General features: G+C 43.4%; 1 protein-coding gene and 1 pseudogene across 1 annotated transcript in view; both read right to left on the bottom strand.

Moving 5' to 3' along the window:
* Positions 1-3,081: 3,081 nt before the first annotated feature.
* Cops3 (COP9 signalosome subunit 3) overlaps positions 3,082-18,687 on the bottom strand; it is a 23,703-nt gene continuing 8,097 nt past the window's right edge. The window contains exons 5-12 of the mRNA XM_021176277.2: positions 17,089-17,181; positions 14,721-14,900; positions 13,171-13,311; positions 11,136-11,309; positions 8,061-8,147; positions 5,301-5,414; positions 3,707-3,787; positions 3,082-3,392 (exon numbers count right to left, since the gene is read on the bottom strand). Coding sequence (XP_021031936.1) covers positions 3,339-3,392; positions 3,707-3,787; positions 5,301-5,414; positions 8,061-8,147; positions 11,136-11,309; positions 13,171-13,311; positions 14,721-14,900; positions 17,089-17,181 — 924 coding nt within the window. The 3' untranslated portion in view covers positions 3,082-3,338. The remainder of the gene's footprint in view (positions 3,393-3,706; positions 3,788-5,300; positions 5,415-8,060; positions 8,148-11,135; positions 11,310-13,170; positions 13,312-14,720; positions 14,901-17,088; positions 17,182-18,687) is intronic.
* On the bottom strand, positions 13,696-13,850 carry LOC115032648 (annotated as a pseudogene).

Here is an 18,687-nt window from a genome sequence, read left to right on the forward strand (position 1 = left end):
GAGAGAGGGCTCAGCAGTTAGCAGCACTGGGGGCTGGAGAGAGGGCTCAGCAGTTAGCAGCACTGGGGGCTGGAGAGAGGGCTCAGCAGTTAGCAACACTGGCTGCTTTTCCAGAGGCCTGGGGTCAACTCCCAACATGCACATGGTGGCTCACAACTGTCCCAGTTTCAGGGTATCTGACACCCTCACACAGGCAGAACACCATTTAAAACCAACAACCAATAGAAAACCAAAACAAAACAAACAACCGCTGCAGCAACAACAAACCAACCCAAGACAAACCTCCAAGTCCATAATTCACTAGACAAACAAAAGACACATGTCCTTTAGATATGTCCTCTTTCCAAAACACGGGTATACACAACCCAGAGAGATGCCAGCTACAAGCAGTACTAGTGGAGGGAATCTGAGTTCACAGGAGCCCCTGCTGGCTTCTCATATCCAGAGACCTGCCAGTATGGATCCACATTACAGAAATCTGAAAGGTTAAAAGTTAGCCAATAAGTTTGAACTGTAACCTTACTGATGTAACCTGTGCCCCTAAAAAGAATAAAAACTGCTTGTAATAGCCATTCGGGGTCGCCTTCTTCGTAATTTGCCCTGAGAGACTAATTGAAGGTTGACCCCAACAAGCTGGAAAATAAACCTCTTGCTTTTGCATCGAAGAAAAAAAAAAGAAAGTTTAAGAGTTTCATTTTTAAAAAATTATTTTTTTGGGCTGGAGAGATGGCTCAGTGCTTAAGAGCATTGACTGTTCTTCCAGAGGTCCTGAGTTCAATTCCCAGCAACCACATGGTGGCTCACAACCATCTGTATTGGGATCTGATGCCCTCTTCTGGTGTGACTGAAGACAGCTACAGTGTACTCATACATAAAGTAATCTTTAAAAAATATTTTTTTACACTTCTGTGCACATGCAAGCATGCCACTGTGTGAGTGTGTCAGTGAGCATGTTCTCCCCTTCCACCTTGTGGGTTTTGAGAGTGAACTCAGGCTATCAGGTTTGGTAGCTTACACACTCAGGCATCCCACCAGTTCAAGGATTTCCTTAAAAACAAACACCAAAAAGCAAAACGGAAACCCACATTTATTTGCCCTGTGTGTGTGTGGTGTGTGTGTGTGTGTGTGCGCGCGCGTGTGTGTGTATGTGTGTACAGACACCAGAGCATCACAGCCTGCAAGCACAGGTCAAGGTAACTTACAATGTCAGTCCTCTCCTCCTTCCATGTGGGCTGGAGGAACTGACCTGTCCAGTAACGAGACCTGGTAGCAAATGCTTTTACCTGCTGACCTTTTCACTAGCCCTGACGTTTTTAAAAAATGAAATGTGAACAGGGGTCTAGCTCAGTGTTAGGGTGCTTGCCTAGCTTTGAGGAGACCTTGGGTTTCATATCCAGGGCTAAAATGAAGTAAATAAATACATAATGAAGGTGTCATTTGCCACATAACGGGAAGAATACTAGTGAGCCAGGTGTGCTGGCACATGCCTTTAATCCTGCAACGTAGGAGGCAAAGGCAAGATGACATGTGTTCAAGGCCATTATGGTTTACATGGTATTTCCCAGCCAGCCAGGGCAACATAATGAGACCCTGTCTCAAAACACATGCTAGTGAGAAAAACGAAACTTGGACATTTGGTGGGAGGGGCGCCTGACATGGTGCGCACGCAAACTACACAGGACGAGCTACAGCAGCCTGTTCTCCCCTTTCACTATGTGGCTCCTGTAATTTGAACTCAGTTCATTAGGCTCCCCGAGAAGCACCCTTTTATCCAGTCAAACCCATGGCCTGATATTCATTTTTAAAGGAAAAGAAACTGTGTTTAATGCTAGTGATGGAATCAGAGCTGTATGCAAGCTAGGTGAATGCTTTTTCATTGAGCTGTACCATAGTCCATAGAGAAATTATTGTACACAAATCCAAGAGTTAACCCTGAGACTAACATGGTCTAAGTCTTTTAAAAGGTATTATCACAAGGCATGTGCAGGCACGCCCCTGCCACAGCGCTAGTGTAGAAGGGAGAGCAACTCTGGAGAGGCAGGTCTTTTCCTCCCTTTATCTGTAGGAACTAAAGCCAAGGAACTGTCTATCATCAGACTACACAGTGCTATCTGCTGAGCCACCTCACCAGTCTGAGAAATGATTTTTAAAGACTAAATCTGCGTGTTGCACGTGTGTGCCCACGTGGATGCAGTGGGGACCACACAGTGCATGAAGACGTTGAGTAGCTATCTCGTCCACCGCTTTCTACCTTACTCTCGAGGCCTTTGGTTAGGCTGGTTGGCCAGTGACAATCACAGTGGGAACCACTTGTCTTTGCTGTGGTTACAGAACACACAGCAATGCCCAGCTCTGTACAAGGGTATTTTAGCTCAGGTCCTTCTCCTGGCTCTGACCCACTGAGCCATCCCCAGCAGCAAACTTAAGGCACTTTAATCTGACCATAGGTCCCCAATGCTCCCACTGTCGAGAGCTAGCTCAGTGACTTCTGGTCCAAAGTGTAACGGGGCTAGGAACAAAATCTAAAAAACTCTGCAAAGCACCTGAAGATGGTTTCAAGAAGAAAAGGGGCTATAAAATAGTTCAGTGGGTAAAGGCACTGAATGCCAAGCCTGACTGTCTGAGTTCACTCTCCAGGGTTCACAAGGTAGAAGGAGAATAACTCTCCTAAGTATATACATACACAAAATAAAACATAATTTAAAAAGAAAGTTAGAGCCAGGTGGTGGTGGTGCACACCTTTAATGACAGCACTTGGGGAGCAGAGGCAGGCAGAGCTCAAGAGTTCGAGGACAGCCTGGTCTACACAGGGAGTTCTAGGACAGCCAGGGCTACACAGAGAAACCCTGGCTTAAAGAATCAAAAACAGAAAGAAAATTAGAAAAGAGGGAAAGCCTTGAGGTGGCAGAAACGATGCACGTCAGGGGTAGGAGGAGCCGACAGCTTCCCACAGCTACACTGCAAGGGGATGCTAACGCTTCAGTGCAGACCTCACGCTCCCAGCCAATTATTCTATTCACAATGAAATATATCATTGGAACCTTTGCAGAGGAGAAAAAAGTGAGAGAACACACAATAACATTCAAGGGGTTAAACAAAAAGGTAACTTTAATGCAGTAATAACAATCTGAGGAGAAATAAATCCACAACAGACTCTAAAGTAGGATATTTTTTTCTTTCTTTGCAAAGAATGGTTTTCTGAAAGCAATAGGACTGCAGATGTTAAACTGATTTTCTGACTGTTCAGGAGGAGCCGGCATGGAACCGGCATGGTCCTTCCCGTTGCCCTCTTCACACTTGCCAGGCCAAGGCTCTGTTGCCTCAGGACAGGGTTAGTCTCAAGAGTAGCTGGAGGGCTTGTTTCCCGAGTCATCTTCTTGTGAGCCCATGCTCTGTGAAGGAGAAAGCAGAGTAGTGTGTTTGTGACCAACTCTATCAAGAGGACTCTTGTGAAAGCAGCATGCCAGCTCCCCAGCCTGTCTCTGCAGGAACTACCACAGAACAACAACAGGCAACCTGGGCCTTCCCTAAAGCACACTTAGAGAGGAGTTCCTGAACATATCTTAAAAGTTATTTCTGTGAATTTATGGGAACTGGTTTTCAAGGACAATGAGCAACTTCACATTTAATAAAAGAACCAAGTTCTTGTACCTGCTGTAATGTCCTTCCTTCTCCACCCACTTCTAATGAGGAGAACCCTGTTTACCTTTTGAACAAACTGGGGGTTCACCGTGATCTCCTGGTCCATAGCCTTCAGTCGCTCATCCAGCTCTATGCATTTTAGCATCTGTGCAAGAGTCATATAACCATGGTTAGCAACAGGCTTTGGTCACTCACATTTGTAACCGACTATTAGTGGGGGGTTAGAAACTTAGTCACCCTCTGAAAACCCTCAGCTAAGGGGTTATAAAATCAAATTATTTGGATTCAAGAGTAAATACGTGAGCTAGGAGGTGGTGGCGCACACCTTTAATGCTAGCACTCAGGAGGCAGAGGCAGGTAGATCTCTTAGTTCGAGGCCAGCTTGGTCTACAGAATGAGTTCCAAGACAGCCAAGGCTACACAGAGAAACCCTGCCTCACCCACCCCCCAAACCCAAAACAAACAAACAAAAAGGGGGTGGGGGATTCTGTGTACTGCATGTATAATACCCAAGTTGAAACAATACCAGCAGACAATCCCATTAGCATCCTTCTCACGGGGGAAAGTTGCAGGTGTCAGGCTCTCTCCTTCCACCATGGAAGTCCCAGGAACTGAACTCAGGTCCTCAGGCTTGGCTGCACATGCTTTTCCCACTGAGCCATTTTGCCAGTCCCCAAACTAAGGTTATCATTTTAGGTGACACTTTGATACCCACAAGTTATAAAAGGGAGTAGTGATAAAGTTCTGCTTTTACCACGAGAAACTAATATAGGGAATGCATTCTACATTGCCATGGGTTATTTTTAGGATTCTTGGGATTTTTTTAAAAACATGTATGAGTGCTTAAGTGCACTAAGTGAGCTGTATGTGTGCTGTGTCTCCAGAAGATCTGACTGAAGAGGGCATCAGATCCATTGGAACTGGGTTCACAGATGGTTGTGAGCTGCCTTGTGGGTGCTGGGAACTAAACCCAGATCCTTCGGATGAGCAGGCAATGTTCTAACTGCTGAGCCATCTCCATTTCCAGCCTATCCTGGGAATTTTGCTGTTGGTTCTGGTGTTTTCAGACAGTCTTGCTACTTAGGGTTGGCCTTGGAACCAATCATCTGCCTCCCAAGCACCAGGCTCAAAGAAACCGGCAACCACACACAGCTTTTAGTTTCTTATTTAACATGAACTCACTCATATCCTTCCTTCAAAGTAAGAAACACACTGTCCAGATGAACCAACTCATCCCCAGAACCCAAAGCAACACTCAAGAGCAGCAGGCTGCACACACAGGCTGTGGCTATATGCTGACATGGCACCCCTAGATGCTCAGGACACTACTGCTGCTGCTGCTGCTGCTGCCCCAGAAGGTATCGTTTGCTTTCCACCTGGACACCCACAGAAACAAGTCCACATTCTGGCAATTGTGGTAAAGCACAGGATGTAGTAAAATACTACATCCTTTGAATGGCTTTGGAGTTAAAAGTAGGTTTTGGTAATCTACTTGGGAAATCTAACCTCCCATTTAGTTTAGCCACCCAATCAATCTAGAAGAGTTTCCAGCAGACCTTTCTGTGTTCAGGCTGGGAACTACTGACAAAAAGGCTATCCTGGAGCACACAGCAGTTTAATCACCTGTCAGACATGCCCAATCCAAGCAGTTTGCTTACCTCTTGATCGATGTTATGAAGCATGGCTGGATTATTATACTTCTCAGGGTTATCATGGAAACTGACCATTCCATCCTTCTGGTTAATACTTGCAAAAATTTCTCCATCTTCTATCTGAAAAAAAAAAAAAAGGAGAAAAAAGAAAGATAGGAAACCATGAACATTTAGACCTGAACATAAAGTGGGTGGATATAACCAAAGATCCAAAAGCAATGCCTAAGTCTTGCTGTGTTGTGCAGTCACACCTCAGACTTGTGACCCTTCTGCCTCAGACACTGAGGTCTGGAATCATAGGTCTGGCTACTTTCAAAACAAAACAACAAAAGGTGTATGGATGCTTTGCCTGTGGAGGGTAAGCCACTGAACTATAGTTACAGATGGCTGTGAGCCACCAAGTGGGTGACAGGACTCAAACCTAGGTCCTTCGGAAGAGCAAGTCCATTAATTTCTGAGCCATTTCTCCAGTTAAATTACATATCTATTTTAAGTGTTATCTATTTAGTCAGTGTTTCCTAAATGTTATATGCTAGGTATCATTAGAGATGCCAAATGGATCAAAGCTGACATTCAAACACAAAATCCTCCTGCTTCATGCTCCTGGATTGCTAGGATTGTAGCAAAAGCCACTGTGCTCAGATTTGCAGTGTGACTAATGTTTAGCCACTTCTGAGCAATGGAACTAAGCTACCTAAAATGGCTGTTCCTTGACTTGGAAGGGACAGTAGACAGTGTTGATAAGATAGCAGCTCCAACCCAAAGCATACTAATTAGAATTCAGAGTTCTCTCACCATACATGTTATTGCATGGTTCACCACAATAGTACTTGCAACAATCAGAATAGAAACCAATCCAAACGGCCACATAGTTAGGATAGAAAGGTACATTGTTAACACTACAGTCTGAAAATAAGACTACCTACAAATGTATCTACATGCATGGCTCTTAAAAAGCATGCAGTGTACACTATTTATATAAAGCTCAAAACAAACACAATAAGCTGTTAAGAGTTAGGATATCACTGAACCTCCTTGCTGGGTGGTAGAAGCAAATATAAACGTGTGCTTTGTATTCTGTCTCTTTAAGGATGTCCACATCTGCCGGGCGTGGTAGCGCACGCCTTTAATCCCAGCACTCGGGAGGCAGAGGCAGGCGGATTTCTGAGTTCGAGGCCAGCCTGGTCTACAACTTGAGTTCCAGGACAGCCAGGGCTATACAGAGAAACCCTGTCTTGAACCCCCGCCCCCAAAGGATGTCTGCATCTTTTGAAAATGTGTGTGGTGGGGGCTGAAGCAATGGTTCAGAAGTTAAGAGAACTGGTTGTTCTTCCAGAAAACCTAGTTCAATACCCAGCAACCACATGGTAGCTCACAATGGTATAACTCCAATCCAAGGGGATCCCAAGTTCTCGTCTGGCTTTCAGGGGCACTGCATGCACATGGTGCACAGACATACATGCAGGCAAAACCCCCACATACAAAATGAGTAATTTAAAAAGAGAGACAATGTGTGTAATGGGATACCTATTACACGTACAGTAGTACCTTGCCTCACCAAGCTGTCCCCCGAAGGCTGGTGTGCCGCTAAGTCTTTCTTTTAAAGGCTTACTTCTATTTATGTGTCTGTCTGTGTAAGTGTGTGCATTGTGCTCAGGTACCCTTGGGGACCAGCTAGTTATAGGCAGCATGAGGTGCCCAACATGGGTGCTGAGAACTGAACTCAGGTCTTCTAGAAGAACAACATGTACTCTTAACCACTGAGCCGTATCTCTAGCCCTAACCTCTACGCTTTAAGCTGGTAGCGGCATATGAGTTTGTCCTGCACTTTGTCAGTGCTACTCCACATGCAGCCAGACTGATAATGCCACAATCAAGTCTGGAATTTGACTCAGAAATTAAGTCAACATCATCAGAGCACACTGGATCGGGTGCCATTTGGGGTTGGGGAGATGGGGAAAGCCTTTCTTGATGATGAGGGCTGTTTCAGCATTCATATCTGAGTAGTGGAAAGATGCTATCACACATCAACAGAACAGCACTACTTTATGCTTTGTTCATGTGAAATATTTCAGGGATATTTCAAGTGACGTAAATAAACTGAGTGAGGAATATAAACTAGATACAACCATGGTGTATCTCACACAAGTTGTACTACTTAACTGTTTACTATTTGAGTGTCTTCAAGGATTTATTGTGACTGAAAACTTTGTCTTCTGGGTGGAACTATTTCGAGAGAAGACTTTTGGAGGTGAAGCCAATGTGAGGACCTGGGCTGTAGCTTTAAGGGACCTGTGGGACCTGCCTTTTGGTTATGGTTTGGTCCTATGCATGTGTCATGATGTGCCACCCTCACCAAAGGCTAGACCAAAAAGACCACACAACGGACCCAAAATGTGAGCTAAATCAGCCTTTGCTCTTTATAACGTTACAAGTCTCATGCAGCCACGACTGGGAAGTCTTACTGTAAGGAAACAGACCAAAACATCAACATTGGTTGACACTATTTGCTTTTTTTAAACCTCTTATATTTTCCATAATGAATACCCACTGCTTTTATAAAAATAAAAAATCTAGCTGGGTGTGGTGGCACACGCCTTTAATCCCAGCACTCGGGAGGCAGAGGCAGGCGGATTTCTGAGTTCAAGGCCAGCCTGGTCTACAAAGTGAGTTCCAGGACAGCCAGGGCTATACAGAGAAACCCTGTCTCAAAAAGACCAAAAAAAAAAAAAAATCTACTAGTTAAAAAATTTAAGATATACTTACCATGTGTAGAACATATTTTTCTGCCTCCTGAGGTCCAGATAACTGCACACGGCTTGCCATATCTTGTAATGAGAGTGTTAAAAAGGTCTGAAAGTCAGAAGTAAATTAATCACATGTAGAAATGAAACAAAAAGTATGAACTGTGTTCAGTATTCTTTCTATTGCTACATAAAATAAAATTTTCTTCGTGAAAATGACTTGCTGCTGAGCAGACAGCTTCCTGAGTGCCAGTGCCTGCAGCCAGGCTGACAACCCGAGTTCAGTCCCTACACCCAAGGGTGGAGGGAGATCACTGGTTCTCATGAAGTGTTCTCTGCTTTACACTGATGTGCACAAGCACACATCCACACGCCCCCACACCACACCCACCACACACCTACACACCCACACCCACACTTTTTCTCAGCGACTTGAAATGAATGAAACCAGTGATCTTAGCTGTTACTCTCTGGCAGAGTAATGAGACAGTCAGTTTCCTGTACATATGCAGCATTTTCATAAGAAAGAAAGAAACAGCTCAGGTTTCAGAAGCCAGAAGATCTAGGGCTATTCAAATGTCGAAAAGGAAACCAAAAGGGACACACATCCTTGGGAAAATGCTCATTCTAACATCAGGAGGAAAGTGTAAGTAAAACCATACAGAGACTGCGTTCCCACTGGGGCTAGTGAGAGAGTGCCTGCAGTTAAGTATCCGTGATACAGACTTAGGTTGCCATGGAAAAAAGGTTCAGGACATACTGAGGGGAAGACCAGGAGAAAGCAGAATCCTCCTAATGACTCTCTTCACAAACACACATAAGAGACATGAGAGGAATCTATGTCTAATGTCCGGCCTGGCATGGTTGAACAAACCTTTAATCCCAGCACTCTGGAAGATGAGACAGACGGATAGATCTCTGTGAGTTCAAGGCTGGACTAGCTTGATGGGAAGGTTCTAGGTCATAAAGGGCTACACAGTGAGACTTTGTCTCAAAAACAACCAACCAACCAATGTCCAAACAGTGACAGAAAGTAACCTCTCTACAATGGATGAGGCAGATAAAACTCCCAACAATGGCCGCTGTACCTGGCCACCTTGAGACAGAGATCCATCCCATCACAAACATCAAGTCATCTGCTGAGGCTTCTATGAACAACTGCTTTGTGATTTGCTAGTAAGAAAGAAGCTTCATTTGTCTGGAAACTTCTTTTTCTTCTGCTACTATTACTGCAGCACTAGGACCTGATGTCAAGTGTAGTTGTCATGACCAGAGGCTTACCCCTGGGTGAAATGCTGCCCTGCCTACCTCACTCTATGGTGGTCTTCCCCTGGATGCCCTGGACAGCACTCATAAACTCTATGTTATCATCTACCGTGAGCTGCCCAGGAACGACCTGGACACAATGAATGAGCTGCTTGCCTCAGCTCTGCTCAGACCACTTTAGGACCCTGTTTATTTGATCAAATTCTTTTTTCTTAAAATTTTATTTTTTTTTATAATTTTATTTTTATATTTGTGTGCTTATTTTGTTCTGGATTATCCTATCTAAACTACAAAACATATTTTACTTTACTGCTAGCTCAAAAGTATAAGCTGCTATGTTTCAAAATATTAAACTGTGGCTGATAATTTTCATAGCAATGCCTGAATATATTAGATTGACTTCTTTGTTTTGAGACAGGCTCTCACTATATAGCCCTGGCTAGCCTGGAACTCTATTACTAGGCTGGTCTTGAACTCAGAGATCTACTTAGCTCTGCATTCCAAATGCTGGGATCACAGGCATATGCTAGCATATCCAACCATATTAGATTTCTACAGTTGATTTCCTAGCTGACAGGTTACATTTGTTGTAGAACTTTTCTAAGTTGCTTTTCTTTGTCTCATTCTTCATTTTCCTTACAAATTGACTTCTTACTAATTCTTTGCTGGTTTCCTTTTTAGTCAGGAAGCTGTTCTTCGTTCTTTCTAGAGTCTAGACTACTAGGAGGGGCTCCTCCTGTTGACCAGTGAGAGTTCCCTGTCCCCTCTTCTCCTCCAGGCCCCATGTTCCCAATGGCCTGTCCATCTCCACCCACTCAATTCCCTACTTTTTCCTTTAGCATCCATCATCACTTCCTGACTTCGTCACACCGGCATCCCAGCTACAGCCTGATTTGGCTCCTACACTTTCCTACCACCAGCTACTGAAGATGTGGGCACAAGCATGGGAACACTGGGATCCCCATCATCTCGCCAGCTGTCCCTGCCAGGCTGTGAGCTGCCTCTTCACCCAAAAGTCAAATGCTACATAAGCTTTTCTTAGTAAAACTCCTATTACTTGCAGCATACACCTTTTGAAGAAGGAATTTATGTTGTGCTTTACAGTTCAAACACTTAATAAAAAGCCCATTTCTTTTTTTTCTCTTGAGTCAGAGTCTTGTAACACTGCTTGGACTAGCCTTAAGAAATCCTCCTTCATCGGCATTCCCAGTGCTAGGACTACATGTACATCAGACCCAGCAGGTGTTTGCTATCATCAGAAACCCTGAACATAAAGATGAAGAGCAGGACATGGTGACACACACCTGTAAGTCTAGCACTCTGGACACGAAGGCAGGAGGATCATGAGTTTAAGGTCCACTTGGGCAACATGGGAAGATCCTGTGTAAATAAATAAAAACTCCCTTATCTCCTACAACTTAAGCACTCGTAGCTTGTCTAGCTCTGGCCTACATGGTAATGTCAGTTTTCTCACATCTAAGCAGAGATCAGCACAGTCTGAGAGTCGAGGACAGCGATCACTAGCCACCCCTGACTCCCCACTTGGAACTGGTCACCCCTTCAGGGCTACCTCTCTGCCTCCCAGTGTAGCCGTATCTCCTACCTTTCCTCCTCTTCACCTGCTCCTCTTCTCAAATACCCTGCTCTAGCCCTGGAAAGACCAAAAGGTAGCAATCAAACTCTTCCTAAGAACCCAGCTGCAACAGCTCCTCTCAGTGTAGCAGCTCTGCCACACTCTATCCTGTACCTGCTTCCTCTGTGCTAAGAGGAAAGGAGAGGACACCAGGTCCAAGAAGAGCCAGAGCAGCCACGGGGGCAGCACGTGCCTCACCTTTGTCAGCCTCTGAATGTTCTTCTTATAAAGAGACGACAGGCACTGCTTCACCAGGCCCATGTTGTTGTCTCGAGTGAAGGTCTCACTGTGCTTGCTCACCAGGTTCCGCAGCTCGGACGGGTTGTTGGTTGAATAAACTTGTGCTAACTCATGGTAAGCATTGCTGAGAGGCTAAATGTTTAGGGTAAGAAAAACAAAACAAAACAAAAAACTATAGCAGTGTACTTTCAGAAAATACATTGCATATTACCATAAAGCTACACTTTACCCAACACAAATCCTGGTTTTCAAGACCAAGGACAGAAGCTCACTATCAAGTAATTTATTATCAATAATTCAGTGAAGACACACATCTTTTCTCTCTCGGTGGTTCTGGTTGTTTTGTACTGATAAGTTAAACGAGAAAAATGAAGGCAAAAGCTTCATTATTGCCAACTGCCCCTCACCACACATGGGAGAATCTGCTTCTTCATTAAGGATCTGGAGAGGGAGCCGAATGACTGAAAGAGCTGGAGCACTACCATCAAGCAGAAACTGATTCAAACGCACCTTGAGTAGTCTTGCTCCGAACATCCACATTACTGGGATCTACTAACTCTTAGGAGCAGTGCCTGAGCTATGAAGACAATCACTCTACAAAGGCATTCCTCCTCCAGCAGGCCTACTATCTGCTCAGGAGACACTAGAACAACTCAGTAGCTTTCTATGGCTTTCTGTATATGGCTGCCCTAAACAGATCCCACCCATCACTTTCCCACAGGGCACTTTTAGCTGCCTTGCTCCTCACAAGGGGACATGGCAGTCAAGAGTCTTGAAAGTCACAAGGGGCTCTCAGGCAAAGTGTAGGTGGCCACCTGTCAAGAAACACCACAATACAAGACTTACATCCCTAAAATAATGACCGTCTTTTTGTTTCTTTTCTTGAGACAGGGTCTCTCTGTGGAGCACCAGCTATCCTGGAACTCACTCTGTAGACCAGGCTGGCTCCAAACTCACGGAGATCTGCCTGCCTCTGCCTCTTTAGTACTAGAGGTAAAGATGTTCACCACTGCAACTGGGCCTTACAATTACTCAACTCAAAAAGAAACATCAGAATTTAAGGTATTTACCTATTTTTGCAGTGCTGGGGACTGAACCTAGGGTCTTGAGCACACTAGGCCTGTGCTATGACCCCAGCCAACATATATTATCCAAATACCAGAGGTCCATCATCTTTTCTTCCTCAAGACAGTCTTTTTCTGTGTAGCCCTGGCTATTCTGGAATTTGCTCTGTAGACTTGGCTGGCCTTGAACTCAGATTCACCTGCCTCTGCTTCTCTGCTGCTGCTGCCGCCACCACCACCACTGCTGCCGCCACCACCACCTGGCTTCACTCCCTTGTTTTCAGACATGGAACGTCTCAACAGGGCCTGGGAGTCACCGCAGGTCAGTTAGCCAGCATCCACTTGTTTCACCTTGCTCAACTTTTCACATGGGTTCTAGGAACCAAACTCAAGCAAGCACTATAGCAACTCAGCCCTCTCTATATGCACTTAAAACAAAAACAAAAAATGAAAACACAAAAACAAATAAATCTCACTGTTTTGTTTTTTAAATGTTGTCCCAAAGTTTGACTGCCAGGGGAACTGGAACAAGACAGTAGTAAAGTAGAACTTCAGTAAGACAGCTCAACATTTGAATAAGTTAAAGTTCAATCAAATCAGAACTGTTTTCAGTATTTTGACTAAAATATAATAAAGAAATACAACCTGTAACTCCAGCCCCTGCAATAGCTTAAACACCTGCTGTCTGGAAACGGAAACGGGCTCCTGAGAACAACTACTACTAACTAAGGAAACAATGTACACAGACTAGACCAGAGCCCCTAGTGTGGACTCCTGGACTCGACTCAGACAATCCATACACATTTGCTAGTCAGAAGTTGTGGGGGAGCTAAGTCACCATAAAATAAAATTGAAAGACTGTATTGTCACAATGTCTTTATATAAAAATACAGAATGTAAGAAAATCCGGTTTTATTTTAAAAACTTACCTTAATAAATCTACCCACTATCTGAGAGGTGTATTTAGGCAGCTGTTGTACTTTGCCAAGTAATATCAAAGACACTAGAATATACTTTTTATATGATTCCAACATGATATGGCTGACGGCCATGGCAGGAGTAGTTATAGCCTAAGTAAAAGAAGATGGAGCAGTGTCAAGAATTAAATGTCCATTATCATTAAGATGTTTTATTACATCTATTTATTTATAGTGTGTAGGCACCTGTGTATACACTAGTGAATATTTGGAGTCAGAGAACACATCTGTGGGAGTGCTCTTTTCTTTTTATTTATTTATTTAAACAATTTTTTTATTAGTTTCTTCATTTACAATTCAAATGCTTTCCCAAAAGTCCCTTATACCCTCCCCCTTCCCTGCTCCCCAACCCACCCGTCTCTTTTCATTATGCAAATTTCTAGGATCAAACTCCAGTCGGGAGGTTGGGCAAGTGCCTTTACCTGTTGAGCCATTATTTTTTATAAGATTAAAACAAACAAACAAACACACAAACAAATGAGGGAGGTTGTGAACAGTCCTCTACTACTACAAATTATGCAGCCAAGTTTCCTGCTGTTAGGGAAACTTCGGAGGTCAGCTTATCCAAAGTGCATGGAGAAGCCTTACCCTGGGAAAACCAGTGATCATGTGTCTCCCCTCCAGCTAAGCTTCTGACACTTTTGTTTATTTTTGAGATAGACACAGCCCATGGCTGTCCTGGAACTTAAGAAGTACCTACTGAGCTCCTGAGAATTTCAGCATTCGTGGCTTGTGGCAGCTTTACTGAAATATAACTCAGAGTACAAATTTTTTACCTTTAAAGCAATAACTTGGTGGTTTCCACTACATTTACAGGGTTGCAATACTATTATCATTACCTAATCCAAAACATCTCAATCCCTCAGAAAGACACGCCCATTCATGAGCAGTCATTTTTTACTTTTTTTCTCAGAACCACACTCTACTTTCTGTCTCTGGACTTGTCTGCTCTGGACAATTGTATAAAAGGCATCATAAATATGTGACCCTTTGTGGGTGACTTCTTTAACAAGGGTTTCAATTCTGAGGTCAGTACCTCCCCCTTTATATGGCTGAAAATGATCCCACTGTGTGGACATACATTATCCATTCTTCAGTTAGTTGATAATTATTCTAGGTTATTCCTACTTTTTGATTCTACATGATTTTATGTGGACAGTGTTTTTTATTTCTCTTGAATATATTTTTAGGAGTAAAATTGCTAGGCCACATGCTTAATACTATAATTGTTTATTGTTTGTTTTTGGGGGTTGGTATTTAACCCAGGACCCTGAACAAGTAAGGTAAACACTCTTTCACTAAACTGTACCCCCAAATGTTGAGTTTTATCTTAAGCACTAAACTCTTTTCCAAAGTGACTCATTTTGCAACCCATGTGCAATTATGAGGGCTCGGCATGTCCTTCTACCTTAGCTGTCCTAGTATGTATGAACAGTAACACTCGCTGACTGTCTGGATCACACAAGTTCAGAACCACACCACAACTTTAGAAATCTAATTACCTGTTCATAAAAGTACAGCGCTCTTTCAAAGTTCTTCAGCCCTGTGTAGATCATCCCTCCATAATAGTAGTAGCACAGAAAGTGTTTTGCATCATAGGCTCCATTCTCTTTACAGATATCCATCATATCCACATCAAGATATGGAAGGGCAGGTTTAAAGCACTTTGCTAGTAAACAAAGCTATAAAGAAATTTGTATTGAATTATACATTTCACTATGGCACATTTTAGAAAAAAAATTCAGATTCCAAAGTTTTAAGATAATACTGTTTTGTTTCACAGATGATTAGTAACATAAATATTAACATATTACTCCATTTTCTTAGCCATCTAGAGTTAAAGAACACTGCCTGCTGGGTGGGATCACTCACACCTGTAATCCTTGACACTCGGGCAGCTGAAGCAGGACTGCTGCAAATGCAAAAGCAGCCTGGGCTAGAGAGTGAGATTCTACTAAAAACTAAAAAGGATAAAAACTAATGCTAAGGTAGAGCAAACCACAGATGAACTGAAAATCAGAATTCCACAGACACAGTGCAGTACCCAGCCAACACTCATGAGTTTCTGGATAAGTAAACAAAAGTGTCCACTTTCAGTTCACTGGCTCAGTGAAACAAAACCAGACACTGTCAGGCAGGGTTTGATGCCTGTGTCCTGAGTCCCAGCGACGGGAGGCTGATTGACACAGGTAAGCTCTGAATTCTACACTGGCTTCCTTTTCTTTTTCTTTTTTTTTTTTTTNACTCACTTTGTAGACCAGGCTGGCCTCGAACTCAGAAATCCGCCTGCCTCTGCCTCCCGAGTGCTGGGATTAAAGGCGTGCGCCACCACGCCCGGCTTGGCTTCCTTTTCAGAGCTGGTTCCAGAACAGTCAGAGCTACACAAAGAGACCCTCTCTTAGGGGAAAAAAACAAAACAAAAATGCAAATTAGACCAGGATGGTGAGATCAAAGTGAAGACTGTTTTTTAAATTAACTCTTTCTCAAACTGAAACTTTCAGGTAAATATATTAAAAAGTGTGCAAATACAAAAAGTAGGCACACAAGGTAAGTGATGTATGTAACCCATACAACACTGACGTCTGCAGACACCCAACAGCCCATTTTTAAAAACTAGGTATAATGGCATCGATCGGGATGAAAAGTGAACTTAAAAAAAAGGGTATAACCAGGCACTGTACTGTACGCATGCCTTTAACCCCAGCATTTGGAGGCAGAGGCAGGCAAATCTATGAGTTTGAGGCCAGACTGGTCTATCTACATGAGTTTCAGTACTGCTAGGGCTTACGTAGAGAGGCCCTATCTCAAAACAAAACAACAAAAAATAAACAACAATAATAATAATGAAGTAAAATAAAATTAAGTATATGCTATCGCTGTCAGAACAGCACTTTGAAAGATGAGTGATGTAAGAAAAAGGAACAGGTGTCCAAGGTAGTCTACACCACGAGACACTCCAGTCTAGCTCCAGTATGACGACCTACTCATATTACAGAATATGGTATAGCATAATACAGAGCAGACTCACCTCCAAGATGCATTAAACAGGAAAAAGTAAGACACATGAAAATTCACATACATTTATTGAGATTTGGGACTTGTGAACTTTTTTTTTTTTTTAAAGAAAAGGTATGTACACACACACACACACTCACACGCACGCGCACACACACACACCCTTGTATGTGCAAAGTATCCGTAGAAGAAATGCACAAGAAGTACTAGCATGAGTTTTCTCTGAAGAGAACTGCCCCTGGCAACAGTAAGGGAGACATCACCATATATCCCTGCTTTTGGACTTTGAACTCCTCAGCATAAGATAAACAAGTGAATAATGTTTTTAATTTTTTTTCTTTTAATGATTTATTTTATGTATGTGAATACACTATAGCTGTACAGATGGCTGTGAGCCTGCATGTGGTTGTTGCAAATTGAATTTTTAGGACCTCTGCTGGCTCTAGCCCAAAGATTTATTTATTATTATACATAAGTACACTGTAGCTATCTTCAGACACACCAGAAGAAGGCGTCAGATCTCATTATGGGTGGTTGTGAGCGACCATGTGGTTGCTGGGATTTGAACTCAGGACCTTCGGAAGAGCAATCAGTGCTCTTACCTGCTGAGCCATCTCACCAGTCCCGTGAATAATGTTTTAAGACATTAAAAAGTTGCCTGTGTTTTTACTCTTAAGTTCCATGATATATTTAACAGAAAATGACTTAAATTTAAAAAAAAAGCTACAACCATTACAATGATCCCACTGTAAGCCCCACTCTATACACCTCAACCCCTACAGCACCCCCTGCCCCATTATCTTGTTGGGCAAGCCCATGAACAGCCTCACATCTCTGAACATGTGAATCACATACCTGGCAGAGATCGGCATGTACTGAGGTCAGCTGGTTGGTATTCATCTGCATCTTGTCTATGGCTTGCTTAAGGATGCCAATTCCTCGAAGGGGCTGTCAGAAATGACATCTCTTTCAGATAAGTTCTCAAAGTTGGCAGCACATTGGATCTTATGTTGTCACTTACAAATAAAAAACAACACTAATTGATAGGTTCCTTACACAGCAATAAGCTTTCCATACTATGTCAGGAAATGTCTGTGCCTACTCAGTCACAAAATGGTTTAACATGTTTCTTGGAATACTTAGATAATTTCAGTATCATACTTTAAGTCAAAACCTTTTTTCTCCTTTAAGTGACTATCACTAATAAACTGTATTGCTCTCTTGAGGCTAGAGAGATGGCTCAGTTGGTGAAGTGCTGCCATGTAAGAACCAGGGTCTGAGTTCAGAGCCAGGGACAAGCAGATGTGGCAGTGTGCACCCAGCATTCCAGGACTGAAGAGCCAGAGCCAGAGGATCTCTCTGGCCTGCTGGCTAGAGGGTCTGCACAACCAAAGAGCTCCAGGTTTGTCAGAGACTCTGTCTCAAAAACAAGGCAGAGAGTGAATGAAGAAGACACCCAATATCAGCCTATGACCTCCACATACACTGCATGTGCACACACATGCAGACAATGCATACAAAACTAGAGTACTTTCCTAATCGTTAAACAAAGAGAACTTTTCTGCATCATTTACCACAAATTAGTGCTGTAGCTTAGAAGCTAAGCTTGTGGATGATGGTACTGGCATGTTTTCACAGCAGAGTATTAGCCCGAAAGAGTAAATAGCCACTGAATCTATAACCACATTTCATAAACAAACCGTTTCCTGCCCCCAATTATAAACAACAGTACTCAGCCTCAAGTGAGGCCTAACTCTCTGAAGATCAGAAGATGAAGCTAGAAAATACTTACCTAACTTTATAGCCTTTTCTTTTCTTTCTTTTTTTTTTTTTTTTGGTGGGAAGGGGCTAGGTTCTTGGAGATAAGATTTTCTCTGTGTAGCCCTGGCTGTCCTGGAACTCACTCTGTAGACCAGGCTGGCCTTGAACTCAGAAATCCACCTGCTTCTGCTTCCCAAGTGCGCCACCACCTGGCTAAAAGCTCTTTCAACAGAGAAGAGGCTGGTAATAGCTCTCTTCTCAGTATTCAGGAAGAGACTAGTGTCTCCCATCCCAAGACTGGGTGTGATGGTTTGTATATGCTCGGCCCAGGGAGTGGCACTATTAGAGGGTATGGCCCTACTGGAGTAGGTGTAACCTTCTTGGAATAAGTGTGTCACTGTGGACATAGGACCCTAGGCCTAGTTGCCTGGAAGTCAATATTCTGCTAGCAGCCTCAGATGAAGATGTAGAACTCTCAGCTCCTCCTGCATCACGCCTGCCTGGACACTACCATGCTCCTCCCTTGATGATAATGGACGGAACCTCTGAACCTAGAAACCAGCCTCAATTAAATGTTGTCCTTATAAGAGTTGCCTTAAGCCGGGCGTGGTGGCGCACGCCTTTAATCCCAGCACTCGGGAGGCAGAGGCAGGTGGATTTCTGAGTTCGAGGCCAGCCTGGTCTACAGAGTGA

Source organism: Mus caroli, chromosome 11 (assembly GCF_900094665.2).
Source record: "Mus caroli chromosome 11, CAROLI_EIJ_v1.1, whole genome shotgun sequence".
Classification (NCBI taxonomy): Eukaryota; Metazoa; Chordata; class Mammalia; order Rodentia; family Muridae; genus Mus; species Mus caroli.